The following is a 19,337-nucleotide window of genomic DNA, read 5'->3' on the forward strand; positions in this document are numbered from 1 at the left end:
GGGGCCCTCCAGCTAGTGAAGCCCTGTGTTGGTCCAGTGTTCCCTTCCCACAAGCCTGCCTTCCTTTCTGGGCCTGTGCTGTGACCCTCAGTATAGTCAAGTGGTTAGAAGCTCATGCTCCAGTGCAGAGATCTCCAAACCTATATTTGAACTTGTATCCCAAGATACGTGTATTTATAAAGTGTAACAGTACCTTCTTGACTAATATACTTTAAAACAGTGACAGAAATTTAACTTAGGAGATAAAAAAATAATTTATTTCAGAAACATTGGGTTACATCTTGCACCCCATTTTGCTAGTTTCTGCTTCCAAGGGTTGGTCATGTTCTGGCGGTGTGAAGTTGGGCAAATTCCTTAACCTCTCCAAGCTTCAGTTTTCTCACCTGTAAAATAAGACTAGTAAAACTATCTGAGGATTGTGAGGTTTAAATGGGATAATTCAAGTAAAGCTTTTAATGCCACAAGAAGAAAACTCTCCCCCCAAAACTTGAATATTGGAATTCAGTCTCTCTCACTTCCCCTCTTTTGCTATGCTGGAAATATCTAGGTCCCTCCCATTGCCCAGGTTCAGATAGCCAGGGGCTATCGCTGTCCAACATGGGCAAGTTACACAGCTTAGAAGCCTCTACATTCTTCTAGTAATTACATTTGGTTTGCAATTCCTGATTTCCTCTTAAATTTTTTTTAAATTGATTTCAGAGAGGAAGGGAAAGGGAGAGAGAGAAACATCAATGATGAGAGAATCATTGACTGGCTGCAACCTGGGCATAAGCCCTGACCAGGAATCCAACATGACCTCTTGGTTTATAGGTGGATGCTCAGCCACTGAGCCACGCCAGCCTGTCAGAATTCCTCTCTTGAATGGTACTGGGAAGCCTTTGAGAGCAGATTCCTTCTCCCTAAACATATTTACACTAGTAAAACCAACAATACTATGTGCCGGACATTGTTCTAAGCATTTACAGTCCTCGCAGTCACTGAGTTAGGTGCCATTATTGTCCTCAGTTTGTTAAGTAACCTGCCCAAGGCCATAGAGCTAGGAAGTTACGGAACCCAGACTCAGATACGCGCGCTTGCTGTGTGGCTGCAGAGTGGGCAGACGGTGGGCAACGGAAGAACCGTAGCTGCGCCTTCGCAGGGATGCAGACGGACGGCGGGCCACACCATTCCTGGAAGCTCGCGAGAACTCGTTTCAGCTGCTTCCGCAGTCCCCGGCGATCCCGCCATTTCCGGTTCCGGCGCGCCGTTTTGCATCGCGGATTTTGACCCCCGAGCCGAGCCGTCGCCCCGCCCCGCGCTGCCATGGCGGCAGCCGCCCCACTCTCCAAGGCCGAGTACCTGAAGCGCTACTTGTCCCGGGCCGATGCCGGCGGCCACGCGGGTTCCGAGTCCATTCTCAAGCGTCGCAAAAAGCGGCCTAAGCCTGGCGGTGCCGGCGGCAAGGGGTGAGTGGGTCTTGGCGGGGCTGCCGCCCCCTTTCCTCCCGTCTCCACGGCCCGCTCTTCCTCGATCGCCGCGGGGCTGAGCGCCCCGCCGAGCTGAGGGACGCAGGGAGCTTGCCCGAGCCGGAACCGCGCCCCCGCGCCCTTGGGTCCTGTGTTCAAGCCGGACTGTGACTTGCATCCCTTTTCCCCGCCTCTGTAGCCTTCAGTCGTCTCCGGTAGAAAATGCACACTGCCCGGAGAAACGGGGGAGCTATGCCAAAGCCTCTGTGCTTGGTGCTCAGACCCTGCCTGCGGGGCTCTCCAATCCCGGCGCTGTGGTCCCGCGGCCGACCTCTACCCACTTCCCCCCGTTACTCCGAATACTGCTGCTGCTGACAGTAACAACACTTACATAGCTCTTGTCACATGCCAGGCGCTGTTTTAGGCATTTTAGATGTATATGAATTCTTAAGCTTTGCATTGCTACCATGAAGTAAGTAAATGAAGCCTTAGTGGTTCAGGATGGGCGCTAAATCCAATATAACTGGTGTCCCTTTAGGAAGAGAGAAGTTTGGCCTGTGGCTCAGTGGTTGAGCGTGGACCTATGAACCAGGAGGTCACGGTTGGATTCTCAGTCAGGGCACATGCCGGGGTTGCGCTCCATCCCCGGTGTGGGGCGTCCAGGAGGCAGCCGATCAGTGATTCTCTCTCATCATTGATGTTTCTTTCTCTCTCTCCCTCTTCCTCTCTGAAATCAATAAAAGTATATTATAAAAAAAAGAGAGAGAAAGTTGGACACAGAAACAGGCTTAGAGGGAAAACGACCAAGTGAAGGTGGAGGCTGAGATTAGACTGGCTGCCCTGAGCCAAGGTATGCCTGGGCTACGGGAAGTTGGAAGAGTCAGGGAAAGAGTCTCCCCTAGAGCCCAGTGGGCTTTGCCTTGCAGATATCTTGCGATTTCAGACTCTGCCTCCAGAACTGTGAGGGAATGTATTTCTGTTGTTTTGGGCCACCCAGTTCGCCCTAGGAAACTAATATATCTTGTAAAGTCTAATAAGTCCATAGGACGGATCCATTTTCTTCCCCGGTTTGGCTTTTACCTTATTCTTGCCTTCTTTCTTCCTGCTCTCTGACTTCTGTGGATTCTTTGGAAACAGTACCTTGTAGTGAAAATAGCTTGAGCTTTGGAGCAACACTGATCAGAGTTTGAGTCCTAGCTGTGCCACTTTACAGGCTGTGTGGCTTTGGGGATATTTAATCCCTCTGAATTCTTAAGCTTTGCATTGCTACCATGAAGTAAGTAAATGAAGCCTTAGTGGATCAGGATGGGCGCTAAATCCAATATAACTGGTGTCCCTTTAGGAAGAGAGAAGTTTGGCCTGTGGCTCAGTGGTTGCAGTCAATCATAGTTTATCTGTGTAACAAATATTTATTGAATACTTTTTATGCCAGTTGCTGCAGGGTGTTGAGGATACCAGTCTGAATGAGAAAGTCTTAGTCCCTATCCTGATGGAGCTTATAGTCTAATAGGATACAGGCTTTAAACAACTAATTTATTTCCTTTGTGATAAGTGTAATAAAAGTACTTCAGGAATGTATAACGGGTTCTTAGATGGGAGAGTAGTTAGGAACGTATTCTAATGGAAATTATATATTAAGTTCTTAAGAATGAGTAAGAGTTTCCCAGGAAAGAATGAGAACAGTGGGTTAGGCAGAGAGAAGGAACTGAGTATGTGAAAACTGATGTGGTAGACCTTGTAGGATTTTGAGCTTTATCCTAAAACCAATGGATAAATGTTCATAGGCTGTTACCCAAGAATGTTTCTCCTTTTTTATTCCCCTCCCCACTTAGAATGCGGATTGTGGATGATGATGTGAGCTGGACATCTATCTCCACCACTAAACCAGAAAAGGAGGAAGAGGAAGATGATGGCGATTTGCCTGTGGTATGTATCTTTTGAGGCTGTAAGGACTTTGAAATTCAAGCCTTTCAACCTCAACTCCCAGTGCAGGGCAGGTTTGTAAGAGGGAAAGTTGGGCAGAGAATACTTCCAAAGAAGTACTATCTTCTTTTTTATGGAAGGGCCCATCAAACTAAAAATGGGAACTAATCCCAGAGAGAGGCAGGACTCCTCAACATCAGTGATAGAGCTATGATAGAATTAGCCAGGTTCAGTGTGTTGGAATGTACCTTAAAAACAATGCTCAGGTTCAATAGTAGGGAACTTTCTCTTTGTTTCTTTTATTCATGATTCAATTAAACTTTAAAATTTGTATGCTCTTGTGTAAGTACTGGAGATATGTGGATTAATAGAACATAGTGTCTGTACTCTAATGGTCATACTCTAAAATGGGACTTTCAAATAATTTCAGTAATATGATAAATGTTGGAGCTATATTTCACATATGTACCAAGTGCTCTTAGAGCACAGGGGAAGCAGGCCACTTTTTATTCCATTGGGAAATTCCATGAAGGATGTAAATATCTGACATAAATTTTGAAGATAAGAACCAGGTGGACAAAAGCATAGGCAGATAACCTAGCATTGGTATAGCCGTGGAATCTATGCTGAGAATAACTGAGAAACAGGTGAAAAGGAGAGTTGTTAATAGGCTGAATTGTGGTAAAGATGAATTCCAGATGAGTATATTTAATGTTAATCCCCAGCATATTCTACAATAGATTACTTAAAAGATGATTTGTTAGTAATTAAAAGGGAAACAGTGATCAAAAGGAACCAGAATGTTAGAATCAACCACTTAAATCTAATTAATGTTCACAACATTTGTTTTTGTTTATGTTATAAAAGCCATATATACTTACTAGAGGCCCGGTGCATGAAATTTGTGCACTTGTGGCGGGGGCGGGGCGGGGGGTGTCCCTTAGTCCAACCTGTGCCCTCTTGCAGTCCGGGAGCTCTCGGGGGATGTCTGACTGACTGACGCGGAGGCCGGAGAGGCTCCTGCCACAGCTGCTGTGCTCACCAGCCGTGAGCCTGGCTTCTGGCTGAGCAGCGCTCCCCCTGTGGGAGTGCACTGACCACCAAGGGGCAGCTCCTCCATTGAGCGTCTGCCCCCTGGTGGTCAGTGCACACCATAGCGACCCATCGTTCTGCCGTCGGGCCGAAACTGGCTTTCCAACATACCTCAAGGGGTCCCAGATTGCGAGAGGGTGCAGGCCAGGCTGAGGGACCCCACCGGGGCACAATCGGGACTGGACAGGGATGTGGGAGGTTGGCCAGCTGGGGAGGGACTGTGGGAGGGCTCCAGGGCATGTCTGGCCCGTCTCGCTCAGTCCCGATCAGCCGGACCCTAGCAGTAAGCTAACCTACCGGTCGGAGCGTCTGCCCCATGGTGGTCAGTGTGTGTCATAGCGACTGGTCAGCCAGTGGACTGTCTGCCCCCTGGTGGTCAGTGTGCGTCATAACGACTGGTCGACCAGTCAACTGTCTTCCCCCTGGTGGGCAGTGCATGTCATAGCGAGCAGTTGAGCGGACTTAGCATATCATTAGTATATTACGCTTTGATTGGTTGAATGGTCAACTGGAAGACCGGACACTTAGCATATTAGGCTTTTATTATATAGGATGATAGAACTAGAGGCCCGGTGCACGAAATTTGTGCACGGGGTGTGTGTATGTGTGTGTGTGTGTCCCTCAGACTAGCCTGCACCCTCTCCAATCTGGGACCTCTCGAGGGATGTCTGACTGCCGGTTTAGGCCCAATGCCGAAACCGGAAGTCGGACATCCCTCTCACAATCTGGGACCACTGGCTCCTAACTGCTCGCCTGCCTGCCTGCCTGATTGCCCCTTACCGCTTCTGCCTGCCAGTCTGATCACCCCCTAACCTCTCCCCTGCCGGCCTGATTGCCCCCAACTGCCCTCCCCTGCTGGCCTGTTCACACCTAACTGCCCTCCCCTGCAGGCCTGGTTGCCCCCAACTGCCCTCCCCTGCAGGCCTGGTTGCCCCCAACTGCCCTCCCTTGCCGGCCTGGTCGCCCCCAACTTCCCTCCCCTGCTGGCCTGATTGCCCCTAACTGCCCTCCCCTGCTGTCCTGGTCCCCCCCATCTGCCCTCCTCTGCAGGCCTGGTCCCCCCAACTGCCCTCCCTTGCCGGCCTGGTCGCCCCCAACTTCCCTCCCCTGCTGGCCTGATTGCCCCTAACTGCCCTCCCCTGCTGTCCTGGTCCCCCCCATCTGCCCTCCTCTGCAGGCCTGGTCCCCCCAACTGCCCTCCCTTGCCGGCCCGGTTGCCCCCAACTGCCTTCCCTGCCTCCCGATCGCCCTAGCTGCCCTTCCCTGCTGGCCTGTTCACCCCCAACTGCCCTCCCCTGCTGGCCTGATCGCTCACAATTGCCCTCCCCTCCCGGCCATCTTCTGGTGGCCATCTTGTGATGGCCATCTTGTGGTGGCCATCTTGTGATGACGTGAGTGCGGCCATCTTGCGGCAGCCATCTTGTGATGACGTGAGGGCGTTGCGCGAGGGCGCGAGGACCACCTAGGCTTTTATTAGTATAGATATTTGGAAAGCAATATGGGGCTAAGAATATTTGGGAATTTTAAGAAACGTGAAAGTTTTAAAGAGTATAAAAATCACGTATACTGTTACTATCCAGAAGTAACAACTTCTACCATTTGGATGGTTATCTCTTTAATTCAGATATTATACATACTTTTATTTATTTTTTTCAAATATAATTGGTTTTGAGCCTACTCTTTCACTTAATAATATATTGTGAATACTTTAGTAAGACTTTCAAATATTCTTTGAGAATGTGATTTTTAATGGTTGCATAGTAGTTCAGTATACATATTATTTTTAAATGTTCTATAACTGGACATATGGGTTGTTTCCTGTCTTAAAATACCATAATGTTTTGATAAACATCTTGTTCACAAATAATCTCTTATTTCTTTATTCCCATGAAGTGAAATTACAATCCTTTGGAACTATAGTTCCATATTGCTTTCCAAAAGGTGGTACCAATTCACACTCCCACTAGTGGTGTAGGAGAATGCCAGCTTTTGCATTTCTTCATCAGTACTTAAACATTACAACAGCAACAAATGGGCAAACCTATACCAGTTTGGTAGGTAAACAGTAGTATCTAGTTTCTTTGAAAAATAGTGAAATGAATAGTTTTTCATATGTTTGTTGGGAATTTCCGTTTTATGAAATTCCTGGTATTTTGTCCTTTTTTTTAGAAAATTGGGATTTTAATTTTTTTTACTTATTTGATATTTATATAAGAATATATTACCTGGCCGAAACCGGTTTGGCTCAGTGGATAGAGCGTCAGCCTGCGGACTGAAAGGTCCCGGGTTCGATTCCGGTCAAGGGCATGTACCTTGGTTGTGGGCACATCCCCAGTGGGAGGTGTGCAGGAGGCAGCTGATCGATGTTTCTCTCTCATCTATGTTTCTAGCTCTCTATCTCTCTCCCTTCCTCTCTGTGAAATATCAATAAAATATATTTAAAAAAAAAAAAGAATATATTACCTGTTATACACATCATAGGTATATTTTATCTTTTTCCTTTTCATTTATAATAGTTTTGACATTTAAAAATTGTAAATTTTATGTGATCCTCTATTAATTTTCCTTTATAATATTGTCTTTTGCTCCTATGTTGGCCCAAAAACCAGAACAAGGAAGGTGTTAGCCCCACTGCTCTCTATACTGGTTAAACCAGATCTTGGTTATTGAATTCATTTTTATTACTGCAAGACCATCACCACCACCAGAAATAATGGCAAAATAACTAGGACAATCACAATAGCAGTGGCAGCACAAAAATAAGAGGTAATTTACTGAGCATTTACCATGTACAAGCACTGCTAAGCTTACATGACCCATTTCATTGAGTTCTCAGAGCAATCCTTTGAAACCTGCTTTTACAAATGAGAAAATTGAGGCTTAGAGAAAATAACTTGCCAAAGGTTACACAAATACCAACTGGCAGACCTGGGGATTTAGATCTCTGTTCATCTTGCTTGAAAGCCTGTGCTTTTAATGCCCAGTGAGCGGTCTCAAAACTAGGTTATATGAGGAATGTTGGTAGGATCTTGTGAGAAGAGAAGTAGAGAGGAATTACGACCTGGGTTTGAATTCCAGTTCTGCCTCTTGCTAGCTTGTGATATTGAGAAAGATTTAACTTTGCTAAGTAATAGTTTGCTCTTTAGTATTGTGGACTCTTTCTTTTCAGGGCTATTGTGAGGATTGATTGAGATAGTAAAATGCAATACACAGTGCTTTACACATAGTTGCTATTCTGTAATGAGAATTTATTATACCAGACATCTTTGAAAGTCTGTCATGTAGAAAGAGAGCGGATCAGTTGTCAGAGGTCAGAACTAGGGCCAATGGGAAGAAGTTATAGGAAGGTAGGTACCAGTCTGATAAAACTAAGAACTTTCTAGCACAACCTCAAAAATATAGTAGACTACTAACTAACATAGTGAGTTTCATGTTAGTGAATTGATTCCCTGACAGGGAGGAATGGGTGAGTAATCATTTATCAAGGATACTCTAAAGAATATTCCACATCTGTTTGGCAGTTTGGATGAAGTGAAATGTGGTTTTCTCTCTTTAAGATTCTGTAATTCTGTGTATATCTTCATGACTTCTTTTTGTTGGCTTCAAGAGTGCTGCTGTTGTAACTACCTAATACAGGGAAGGTTTCCGAGGCACCGGAGCCCTTATGAGTGAGTGATCGGCACAACGAGGAGCCTGCCTGTTTTCACTCTGAATGCAATATCATAGAAATAAAACGGGCAAAGGAATTTAGCTTTTATCTTACAGGGGGCAGTCGTGTCCATGGCAAGTTGGTAAAAAGGTTTGTAATGAATGAAATTAACTTTTGGAGGGAAATTGATTAGTCGGAGAAAGATCTAGAATTAAACCATCCAGTGGCAATCAGGTATTTATGGAGCACACATAACTGAGGACCACCGCGTGGATCTTCATGGCTGTTTTGGGTCTGTGTGTGCAATGTGTATTAGGAATGGGAATAGTTATAACTTCAGGTTCTTAGACAACAGAGCTTCTTGGCTGGATCCTGTGGATGTCCTCAGTGTAGTGTCCTCATTGCCACAGGTGGCTGAGTTTGTGGATGAGCGTCCAGAAGAGGTAAAGCAGATGGAAACCTTTCGTTCCAGTGCCAAATGGAAGCTTCTGGGAGGTGAGTTCCAAGAGTAGATAAATCTAAATTTCTCATTTATAGGGGAAGCCTTTTTCTTTTCTTTTTTTAGGGGAGCGCATTGTTTTAGTTTGTCACTGATCCTGAAAATATAGTATGACCCATGACCTCATTTCCTGCTTCTGCCACTGTAGCCTCTGTTCTTAGAATGTTCATCTGCATATTTTTTTTTTAAAATATATTTTATTGATTTTTTACAGAGAGGAAAGGAGAGGGATAGAGAGCTAGAAACATCGATGAGAGAGAAACATCGATCAGCTGCCTCCTGCACACCCCCTACTGGGGATGTGCCCGCAACCAAGGTACATGCCCTTGACCGGAATCGAACCTGGGACCTTTCAGTCCGCAGGCTGACGCTCTATCCACTGAGCCAAACCGGTTTCGGCACATCTGCATATTTTAAAGATTGCACACGGACTCTGGAGTCAGACAGAGCTGGATTTGGATATTCATTCCACCACTTATTTAGCAGTATGACTTTGGCAAATTATTTAATTTTTTTGAGTATCAACTTTCTTATCTATAAAATGGGGATAATATTTATCTCCTAGGGTTTGAGAATTAAATGAGGTAATCTACCTTGGCATGTAGTAGGTGATCAGTAATGCCGATTCTTTTTTTTTGGTGATCTCTCCCCCCTATAAGGAGCGCAGTGGCATGGATTAATTGACACACTCATTTTTATGTGGCACAGGTTTAGTGAACATGCCTTTTGAAAGAAGAGAGTAAGTAGAAACTCACTCTTCTAGGCTAACTTTTCTAGGCTAAGTTTCAGTAGGAGCCTCTCTATGGGAACTGTACACAAATAAGGTTTTGAGAAAAGCATCGGGTTGGGAGATAGGAGACTGGGGTTCCAGTCTGTCTCTTCATCTTGGAGTTGTAATCTGAGGTGAGAAGCCATTCAGCACCTTGGAGCTTCTATTTTCATGACTGTAAACAAGATGCCTGCCCCACTTGCCTTACAAGGTATAAGATGAAAAATGTATTTAAAATGCTTTGCAAATTTATGTCTTGTTAGGCAAATAAAAGAGATTATTTTTAAGATGTTCATGAGTGTTGATTTGCTGCCCCTAAGCAAAGGAGCTGTACAGAGTAGTTTTGGGCTTTCTGAGTAGTTTTGAGGTATATGCTACTGGGGCATCTTTTGAAACTTTGGGTACTGGTGGTGAACACAGAATTTGTGGGAATCTGACTCTTTGCTCTTTGTGTTTAGGCCACAATGAAGATCTACCTTCATACAGGCATTCCCGCCATGACTCCCCGGATCCTTCTCCGCCTAGGAGAGTCCGCCATGACTCCCCGGATCCTTCTCCATCTAGGAGAGTCCACCATGACTCCCCGGATCCTTCTCCGCCTAGGGGAGTCCGCCATGACTCCCCGGATCCTTCTCCACCTAGGAGAGTCCGCCATGACTCCCCGGATCCTTCTCCACTTAGGAGAGTCCGCCATGACTCCCCGGATCCTTCTCCGCCTAGGAGAGTCCATCATGATTCACCGGATCCCTCTCTGCTCAGGAAGCATTATCGTCCTTCAGGTGTATCTCCTAGAAGGGCCCGTCATGACACACCAGATCCATCTCCTCCACAGAGGGCCCATCACAGTTCTTCAGATATTTCTCCTCAGAGAAAGGCCGGTAACAGCTCCCCTAACACATCTCAACCTAGAAAGACTCTTGACTCCTTGGACATATCAAAGCTCAGGAAGGCCCGTCATGACTCCCCTGATTCGCCTCCTAATGTTCCTCATTCACTGCACAGAACCAAAAGCAGTAAAGCCCCAGAAAGAGCCTCTAGCAAAACTTCTCCACATCGGAAGGGGCCAGGACCCTCTCATCCCTCAGTCTCGAAGAACAGCAAGTATGAATGTGACTCGGACCTCTCTCCACCACGGAAAAGGCAAGCAAAATTTCATTATGGAAATAAACAGCATGAGTCTAAAGGTGAGCATTGATTGTCCACGAGGGGACTTGTTCCCTAGGCACTTTATTTTGAATCTTTTACTTGTTAGGTATTTATGTCTTTAGAAATGAGAATGAAGTTTCTTTGGATAAATTTTAAAAACTATAGGGAAATGGTGAGAGGTTGGGCTGAAGAGTTAAATATTTACAGTAGAAGGGAAAAAGTTTTTATATATCCTTTTGTTGTCCTCACCGGACATAAAAGTGCTATATGTTTGTTGTAGAAACATCAAATAGTCTAGAAATATATAAAGAAGCAGAAAAAAATCATGCAGACTTCTGTTATTCAGAGGCAATCACTAGTGTTGTAGCCAGTGTTATTTTTAGTCTATTCATTTTTCAAAAAGATTTTTTATTGATTTTGAGAGAGAGAGGTAGGGAGAGAGAGAGAGACAGAGAAAGAAACAATCAGGCAACCTTTTGGTGCATGGCACAATGCTCAATCGACTGAGCTACCTGGCCAGGGCTCTCTATTCATTTTGGGTATAGTTTAGCCCTCTCTGTGCACTATTTATGTGTTGCATGCATTATCTTGCCTGGTTTTTTCACTTATCATTAACTTTCCCATGTCATAAAAACATTTCTTTGTTAATATAATTTTTATTGGTGTTGTATTACATAAATTTAGTTAACCATTTCCCTAATACTGCTTATTTTAGGTTATTTCTAAATTTTGCTCTCATAATCCCATATAATAAAAGCGTAATATGCTAAGTGTCCAGTTGGCTGTTCAACCAATCAAAGCGTAATATGCTAATGATATGCTAAGGCTGCTCAACCGCTTGCTATGATGTGCACTGACCACCAGGGGGCAGATGCTTCGATTGGTAGGTTAGCTTGCTGCTGGGGTTGGCTGATCAGGACTGAGTGAGATGGGCTGGACACGTCCTGGAGCCTTCCCGCGGTCCCTCCCCTGCTGGCTAACCTCCTGCATCCCTCCCGGCCCTGATTGTGCACCGGTGGGGTCCCTTGGCCTGGCCTGTGCCCTCTCGCAATCTGGGACCCCTTGGGGAATGTCAGAGAGCTGGTTTTGGCCCAATCCTGCAGGCCAGGCCGAGGGACCCCACTGGTGCATGAATTTGTGCACCGGGCCTCTAGTTCTATAATGAACATCTGTGTATGTAAACTGTTCCCATTCTGGATGATTTCCTTCTCTGCTTCTAGATAGGTTTCCTGGAAATTAAGTACTTCTAGATTTGTGTCCTAGAAGCTAAGTAGAAATTGATTTTCCAGGTTAGAGGTTGTGTGTTTTAAAGATCATTGATACACATTGCCGATTGCTTTTTTGGGCTGTAATTTGTGATGCTGATGTTTATAATTCAGGCCTGTGTGGTGAAATTTTTTACCTCATTTAGTCCCCAGTTACTGTTTTAATTTTTAAGTTAAAATACATTGTTATCCTTTAGTCTGAGGACTTCAGAATGTATCCTAGTTAGTTTTAACTTAACACACCACTGAGATCTGCGTGCATGTTATTTTGCCCATTCTGAGTGTGGTTAAATATGACATAGAGGAATACGTTGAGATCTCACACACAATCACAGTCACTGGTGACTTGGGAACAGAACTCCACATCCTGCCTATTGGTTTTGAAAACTGTCCCTGACTTTGCTCTTCTCCCATGTCATCTGATCTTGTGTTTAGGTTAATGATGCATGAGGACTAAATGAATGTCCAACAGTAAGTGGTTAAGTTCTTTTTAAGATTCCGACACGGGGATTAAAGACTTTATTCTTTAATTTCTAGGCTCTTCACCCAGCCATAGGAAATTTCATACGAGTTCGTCACCTAGAAAACGTCAGAGTCACACGTTGGGCTCTTCCTCCTACCCAGGTGACAGTCGGAAAGCCTCTGATTCAGACCTTTCTCCTCCGAGGAAGAAACCAAGTTCAAGGCCCCAGGGTTCTGATTCAGATCTGTCACCTCCACGGAATAGACCTGGGCGCCACAGCTCTGATTCTGACCTCTCTCCACCAAGGAGGAAACAGAGGGCCAAATCCTCTGATTCTGACCTGTCTCCACCTCGAAGGGCTCAGCCTCTGGGAAAGAAGGTAGGAATTTTCAGGAGCCATATCTTCTCTTAGAGCAGCGGTTGCCAACCGGTGGTCTGTGGACCGCTGGTGGTCCGTGAGGTCCAAAAGGTTGGTGACTGCTGTCTTAGAGTGATTTCTGTCTTCTAGCTCTATCCAGAGCCCAGAGATCTGAGCCAGTGGAGGGGGAGGCAGCTCTTGGTAGTGCAGTAAATCTAGTTCAGAGGACTGCTCCAGCTCTTTCCTTCTCTCTGAAGGCAGACTGCCTATAATACAGCCCAGGTGAACTTGTAGATACCAGAGTTCCTAAGTAGTGTCTGCCTTTATGTCATCTTAATTCCATAAATCTCATTTTAATAGGTTTAGAAAAACTTTCTCTTTTCTTAGTAATAAACTGAGAACTGTAGTTTACAGAGTGGAGTTAGCAAAAACTTTGTGTCAAATGTCACGTATTCAGATCCTACCTTTTCCACTTTCTATCTGTGAAATTTGAGCAAGATACATAATATCTCTAAGCCTCAGCTTCTTCATTGGTAAAATGTGGATAATAGTATATACTTCATAAGAGTATTGTGAAAATTAAATGAGTTAGTGTAAGTAAAACTTTTAGCACAGTACCTGGAACAAAGTAAAGAATTTATTATAATAAATTGGAGTGCAGGACCCTATATTCAGAGCTTAAAGAGAGGCACTTAAAATATAAAACTACTTCATATCACCTGGAAAGTCAGTGTTTTATTTTATTTGAAATCTATGATGAGGCCCGCGTGAGGGGCAAAAAAATCCATGAACCCTGAGTAACCGTGTTGTAAAGAACACAAGTATGAGTAAAGGAATCTTATTCCAGTGAGTGGGTTAAGAAACAGAATGTTAGAGCCAGTGGTGTGCACATCTTCCTCCAGCACAGATTTTTTAGGTGGGTCTCCTCTGCAGCCCGCGTGGTCCTGGCAGGATCGACTGGCCCGTCTCTAACCCAGGAAGTGGGGTTCTTTTGTTTGGTTCACAAAGTGAGGGCTATGTTTCAGCTGGACTCCTTGATATTTTATGTATCTCTTTAGTCCATAGGTAATTTAATATTGATCAGATTTAGCACATGGCTTAAGGATATCAGGATATACTGCATGTTCCATTTGTGGGTTGATTTGCTACCTTGATACAAGGTGGAGTTTAGTAAAAAGTTTTTATTTGGTCAGATTTTTTCATTATTCTGAAATATATCTATGATTTAAGGATCTTAGGTTTGAATTTGCATTTTAAGTGGAATATTTTATTAGTGTGAGTCTCTAATGGAGGGCTTAGAGCTTGATGCAGGTTTCTGGTTAGGTGGCCTGAGAGTAAGTCCTCATGTGTTAAGTTTATAAATGCTAAAAAATCAGAAATACAGATGCTTAGCCTTCCCTTTAATATCTTCTTGGTTTGTATTTTTGTTTACTCTTAAATTTGATAGTACTATTAGTTTTCCATGAAACTCAATTTTATTTCTTCTTTTCTATTTTGTGAATCCTGAGAATAAGATATAAGATTAGCGTTTTTGATTTGGTTATTGCTGATCTTCAGACAAAATGCACATAACTGTGTATACTCATAGAGCCTGCAACTGCATCATCTCATTAATGTTGGACGCTCCCTTTCCATTGCATAGGCTGCACACATGTATTCTGGGGCTAAAACTGGGTTGGTGTTAACTGACATACAGCGAGAGCAGCAGGAACTCCAGGAACGGGACCAAGAAACCATGGCATTTGAAGGTAAAATTAACAAAAGTGCAAAGACAAATTGAGGCTCATGTAGCTTTTCTTTTTTAAATGTAGCTTATTGTACCTGATGTTTTAAACTTTTATTTGCTCTCAAGTTTCATTTCTGCTTTTATGCATTATTTTAACTTCTCAGTGGGTCCAAATGGTACTTTTCCTTCTTGAAAAAAATAATAGTTTCAGGATCATTACCAGTAGGTACTTGTAGTCTGGCTGCAGAAGTTCTTATTTAGCATTAGAATCCCAAGTGTTTGATGTCAGCTATTAAAATATTATTTCTGATTTTGATACCTGATGTTTGTCTTTAAAAGTATAATTTTCCTTTGCAGCTGAATTCCAATATGCTGAAACCGTATTTCGAGATAAGTCTGGTCGTAAGAGGAATTTGAAACTGGAACGTTTAGAGCAAAGGCGAAGAGCAGAGAAGGACTCAGAGAGAGATGAGCTGTATGCCCAGTGGGGAAAAGGGTAAGGGAACCACTGAAAGGTAAACTAGACTACAGTGACTGGAGGGAGTTATTTCTCAGAGTCCTCTTCTGACTAGCTAGTTTATGTTTTGCCTTCAAGCTATTTTCAGGCCATGACTGGAGTGGCTTGGTTGGATATCATCCCGTGCACCAAAAGGTTTGATTCCCGGTCAGGATGCATGCCTGGGTTGCAGGCTTGATCCCCAGTTGGGGGTGTGCAGGAGGCAGCCGATCAATGTATCGATGTTTCACTCTCATGTTAATGTTTCTCACTCTCTCTTAAAATCTGTTTTAAACCTTTTTTTTAATAAAAGCTGTTTTCAAGAATGGGAAATTCATTGTGTTCAGAATATATCCTTTCAGTGATATATTCTGCACTTCCAGTTGGTATTCTAGGAATTTTACCCTTTTCAATATTTGGCCTAGGTTTCTAGAAAGAGGAGGTTCTCCAAATGTAGCAGTGTGTCCATGTCAGTGCAAGAGTAGAAATGTTAAACAGTATTACAAACCATCTTGGTTCTTTTTGCCCAGGCTTGTCCAGAGCCGGCAGCAGCAACAAAATGTGGAGGATGCAATAAAGGAAATGCAGAAGCCTCTGGCCCGCTATATTGATGATGAAGATCTGGATCGGATGCTGAGAGAACAAGAAAGGGAGGGAGACCCCATGGCCAACTTTATCAAGAAGAATAAGGCCAAGGAGAACAAGGATAAGAAAGGTGAGCCTTCTGAGAATCATCAGCGGTGCAGGTGACTTACGTGAGAGAGGGAGAGAGTCATTAGGGTGGTGATAGATAGCTATGTACAAAGAAGGCTTTCCCATACAATCTAGATTCCTTGTATTTGGGAGTTTAGGTTCCACATAATAGAGATTTCTGTATAAAATCCCCCCAGCCCCAGCCCCGCTGCCTTCTAGCTCTGGATTGAATAGTATAAATAATTGACTTGTTTTCTCTCTCTTCTCTCATTAGTGAGACCTCGCTACAGTGGTCCAGCACCTCCTCCCAACAGATTCAATATCTGGCCTGGGTATCGTTGGGATGGAGTGGACAGGTAAACCTGAATATTTCTTACATTTTTGTTTTTTCTTCTAGCTGATCCTAACCTTCCCTAACTGTAAGTCACTCTACACTCTGCCTCATTCTCTGCCCTAATGACTAGGTTAATAATTTGAAGTTTGCTTGTTTCTGTTTCCGAGGTCCTCCAATCTCATTGCCCATGATTAGAACACTCTTCCTCCTTTTTTTCTTTTCAAAGCTTAAGAAGCTCTGGCCAAACAACTCAGATGATCCTTTGTTTTTGACATTGTCACTTTTAATGATATTTTCTAAAGTTTAGGGGGTGAGTGAATGGTGGTAGTCTAGAGCCTTCTGTATGTTGCATCTAAAATATAGCCCTTGAACTGTCTCTTCACTGTCTTAGGGGACAAAATGAGTTACTTGTAATACATCACTGACCCCTGCCACCGTATCTTTATTTTTTATGTTAATCCTCACACGAGGATATTTTTTTTCCATCAAATTTTTTTTTATTTTTAGAAGGGAGGGTGGGAAGGAAGGATGCGGTGGGGGGGGGGGGTGGGAGGGAGGGGGAGAGAGAGAGAGAGAGAGAGAGAGAGAGAGAGAGAGAGAGAGAGAAACATTGATGTGAGGAGACACATCTGTTGTTTGGCTCCTACACACGCTGGGGCTGGGGATCTAACCTGCAACCCAGGTACATGCTGTTCACTGGGAATCGAACCAGAAACCCTTCGGTGCACGGGCCAATACTCTAACCACATAGCCACACTGTCCAGGGCCCTACCACCTTATCTATTCACCTGCCTGCATCTGTACACCCCTGCTCTAATTTCCTGTCTGTTACCATGAATGAACTATAACATGCTGGATCCTATCCCCTTTTGCCTACTCACATCAATGTTTCTCTCTCTCTCTCTCTTTCTCTCCCCCACCCGCATCCTTCCTTCCCACCCTCCCTTCCACTCTTTCTAAAAATAAAAAAAAAAATTTGATGGAAAAAAAATATCCTCGGGTGAGGATTAACATAAAGACATTTTTCTAGCATCTAATACAATGATTCTCAAACTTTTTGATCTTAAGACCCCTCCACACTTAAAAATTATTGAGGACTCCCAAAAAACTTTATTTGTGTTGGTTAAACTTATTAATATTTCTAATATTTACCAAGTTAGAAATTAAACTGAGAAGTTTAAAAAGCATATTTTTTGGTTCATTAAAAATAATAAAGCCAGCCCTAGCTTGTTTGGCTCAGTGAATGGAGTGTTGACCTGCAGACAGAAGGGTCCCGGGTTCCATTCCGGTTAAAGGCACATGCCGGGGTTGTGGGCTCGATCCCCAGTAGGGGTTGTGCAGGAAGCAGCCGATCAATGATTCTCTCTCATTGATGTTTCTATCTCTCACCCTCTTCCTTCATCTCTGAAATCAATAAAAATATATTTTAAACAAATTTTAAAAAGCCATTACATTAGCATAATTACCATATTTTTAAAGAAAAATAATTATATTTTTCAAACAAAAAATAGAATAATGGAATTGGTTTACATTTTAAAAAATCTCATTGAAGTCTGGCTTAATAGTAGACAGGATTTTGCATTTAGTCTGTTGCATTATATTTAGTTGAAGTAAAGGTAGAAAATTCGGCTTTATACATAGTAATTAGAAAAGAAGGGTGTACAGTACAGTAAAACCTCGATGTAATGGACTAACTCAAGCGAGGGGGTGTCCGTTAAAGCTGCAACTCCATTATACAATAAAGTAGGTTTTCTGAATGTATATTTAAAAATTGACAAATTAGTTTAACTGTTTTTACTTATGTAGACACATTTGTGTAATTGAAATTATGTATGAAAAGTTTAATTTTCACAGTAGTTTTTATATATGTTACTGTAATTTTAAATTTATACTGAATAGGTCTAGTAAATCGGTCCAGCTACCTTGCGTAAACAAATGTACACAGCTGGGGCATGGCTTAGCGCATGTCACTGGTTAAAACTGCTGCAGAAAGTCACATCATGCGACAACAGAACCAATAACCTTGCTTGATGCGGTGTGATCACGTGTAAATCCCCGAACATTGTTTAAGAGCAGTGACTCTTGGATTTAAATATGTAGACTGTAGTTGTAGATATTTTTTTTCCAACCTGGCCTATTTGCTAAAATTTGTTAAAAATGACAGTGAATTAATACCAAAAATTAACCTATTAATTTAATTATAAGCAAGTCTTGGTTAAAAGCATTTTAAAATTAACAGGGTATTAATTTACACATATGACATATGGACTGGAAAGTTTTGTCCATTAAAGACAAAGTCCATTAAATCAAGGTCCCAAAAATCAAGGGTTTGCTGTATTTTATATTTTGATACCACACAAAAAATCTCCAGTTTATTAAAGGTTATTTATAATATGGAATCTAAAACTATATAAAAAAACTTTTATACTGTTACATTAAAATCTATTGTTTGTTTTTTTCCTACTTTGGGATGGATCTTTTACCCCTGCATAATTTTATAACATCATGCACTAGACATTTGAAAAATATTATTTCGCTGAGTTTTTCAGACCTTTCAAATATTGACGTATTTCATTATATAATAGCAAATAGCTGTGTATTTTTTTAAATTTCTTTATTGATTAAGGTATTACATATGTGTCTTTTAACATTACCTCTGATCTCATCACAAAATCTTCAAATAACAGAAAGCGAAAGAGTTCATGGTGGCAGATACAAGTGTCTCAAAATTCTTTGTTGCTCCACTTAGTTTTGCATTCATTGGTTGCTTCTTGGAGGTGCCCTGACCGGACATTGAACCAGGAACCTTGGCATATCAGGGTGATGCTCTAACCAACTGACCTACCGGGCTAGGGTGCATAATAAATACCTTAATTTGTAGATTCCATCAGTTTTTGTACTTAGAGGATCATGTCCTGTGTGAATAGAGACAGTTTGACATCTTCCTTTCCAATCCAGATGCCTGTTGTTTCTCTTTCTTGCCTTGTTGCACTAGCTAGAACTTCCAGTGAAGAAGTAGAATAAAAGAAGTAAGACCTTGTTCCTAATCTTAGAAGAAAAACATTGCATTGCTCCTAATCTTAGAAGGAAAACATTCAGTTTTTTACCATTAAATATGTCTTAAGCTATAGCTTTTTTTTTTATAGATTCTCTTTATTAAGAAAGTTCCTTTCTATTCCTAGTTTGCTGAGGGTTTATTTTTTCTTTCAGGAATGTATGTTGGGTTTTGTTCAAAATAATTTATAATTTTCCTTTTGGTTCATTCTTTGATTTGTGAGTTACCGAGGACATTGTTTAATTTCAAATATTTAGACTTTTCTAGATATCTCACTGTTATTGACTTCTGATTTAATTTCACTGAGGTCAGAGAATGTACTCTGTAATATTTTGGTCTTTTGAAATTTGTTAAGCCATATTTCATGGCCCAGTATGTGGTTTACCTTGGTGAATAGTCAGTTTGCGCCTGAAGGTTATATGTA

The 19,337-nt window shown here is 42.6% G+C and overlaps 1 protein-coding gene across 1 annotated transcript in view; it reads left to right on the plus strand.

Annotated features, from left to right (window-relative positions):
• Positions 1-1,289: 1,289 nt before the first annotated feature.
• BUD13 (BUD13 homolog) overlaps positions 1,290-19,337 on the plus strand; it is a 32,267-nt gene continuing 14,219 nt past the window's right edge. Inside the window, exons 1-9 of the mRNA XM_080688609.1 lie at positions 1,290-1,445; positions 3,278-3,371; positions 8,520-8,604; positions 9,836-10,561; positions 12,326-12,630; positions 14,252-14,357; positions 14,693-14,831; positions 15,362-15,546; positions 15,799-15,880. Of these exons, the coding sequence (XP_080544735.1) occupies positions 1,303-1,445; positions 3,278-3,371; positions 8,520-8,604; positions 9,836-10,561; positions 12,326-12,630; positions 14,252-14,357; positions 14,693-14,831; positions 15,362-15,546; positions 15,799-15,880 (1,865 nt within the window). The 5' untranslated portion in view covers positions 1,290-1,302. The remainder of the gene's footprint in view (positions 1,446-3,277; positions 3,372-8,519; positions 8,605-9,835; positions 10,562-12,325; positions 12,631-14,251; positions 14,358-14,692; positions 14,832-15,361; positions 15,547-15,798; positions 15,881-19,337) is intronic.

Source organism: Plecotus auritus, assembly GCF_963455305.1.
Source record: "Plecotus auritus genome assembly, chromosome: 9".
NCBI lineage: Eukaryota > Metazoa > Chordata > Mammalia > Chiroptera > Vespertilionidae > Plecotus > Plecotus auritus.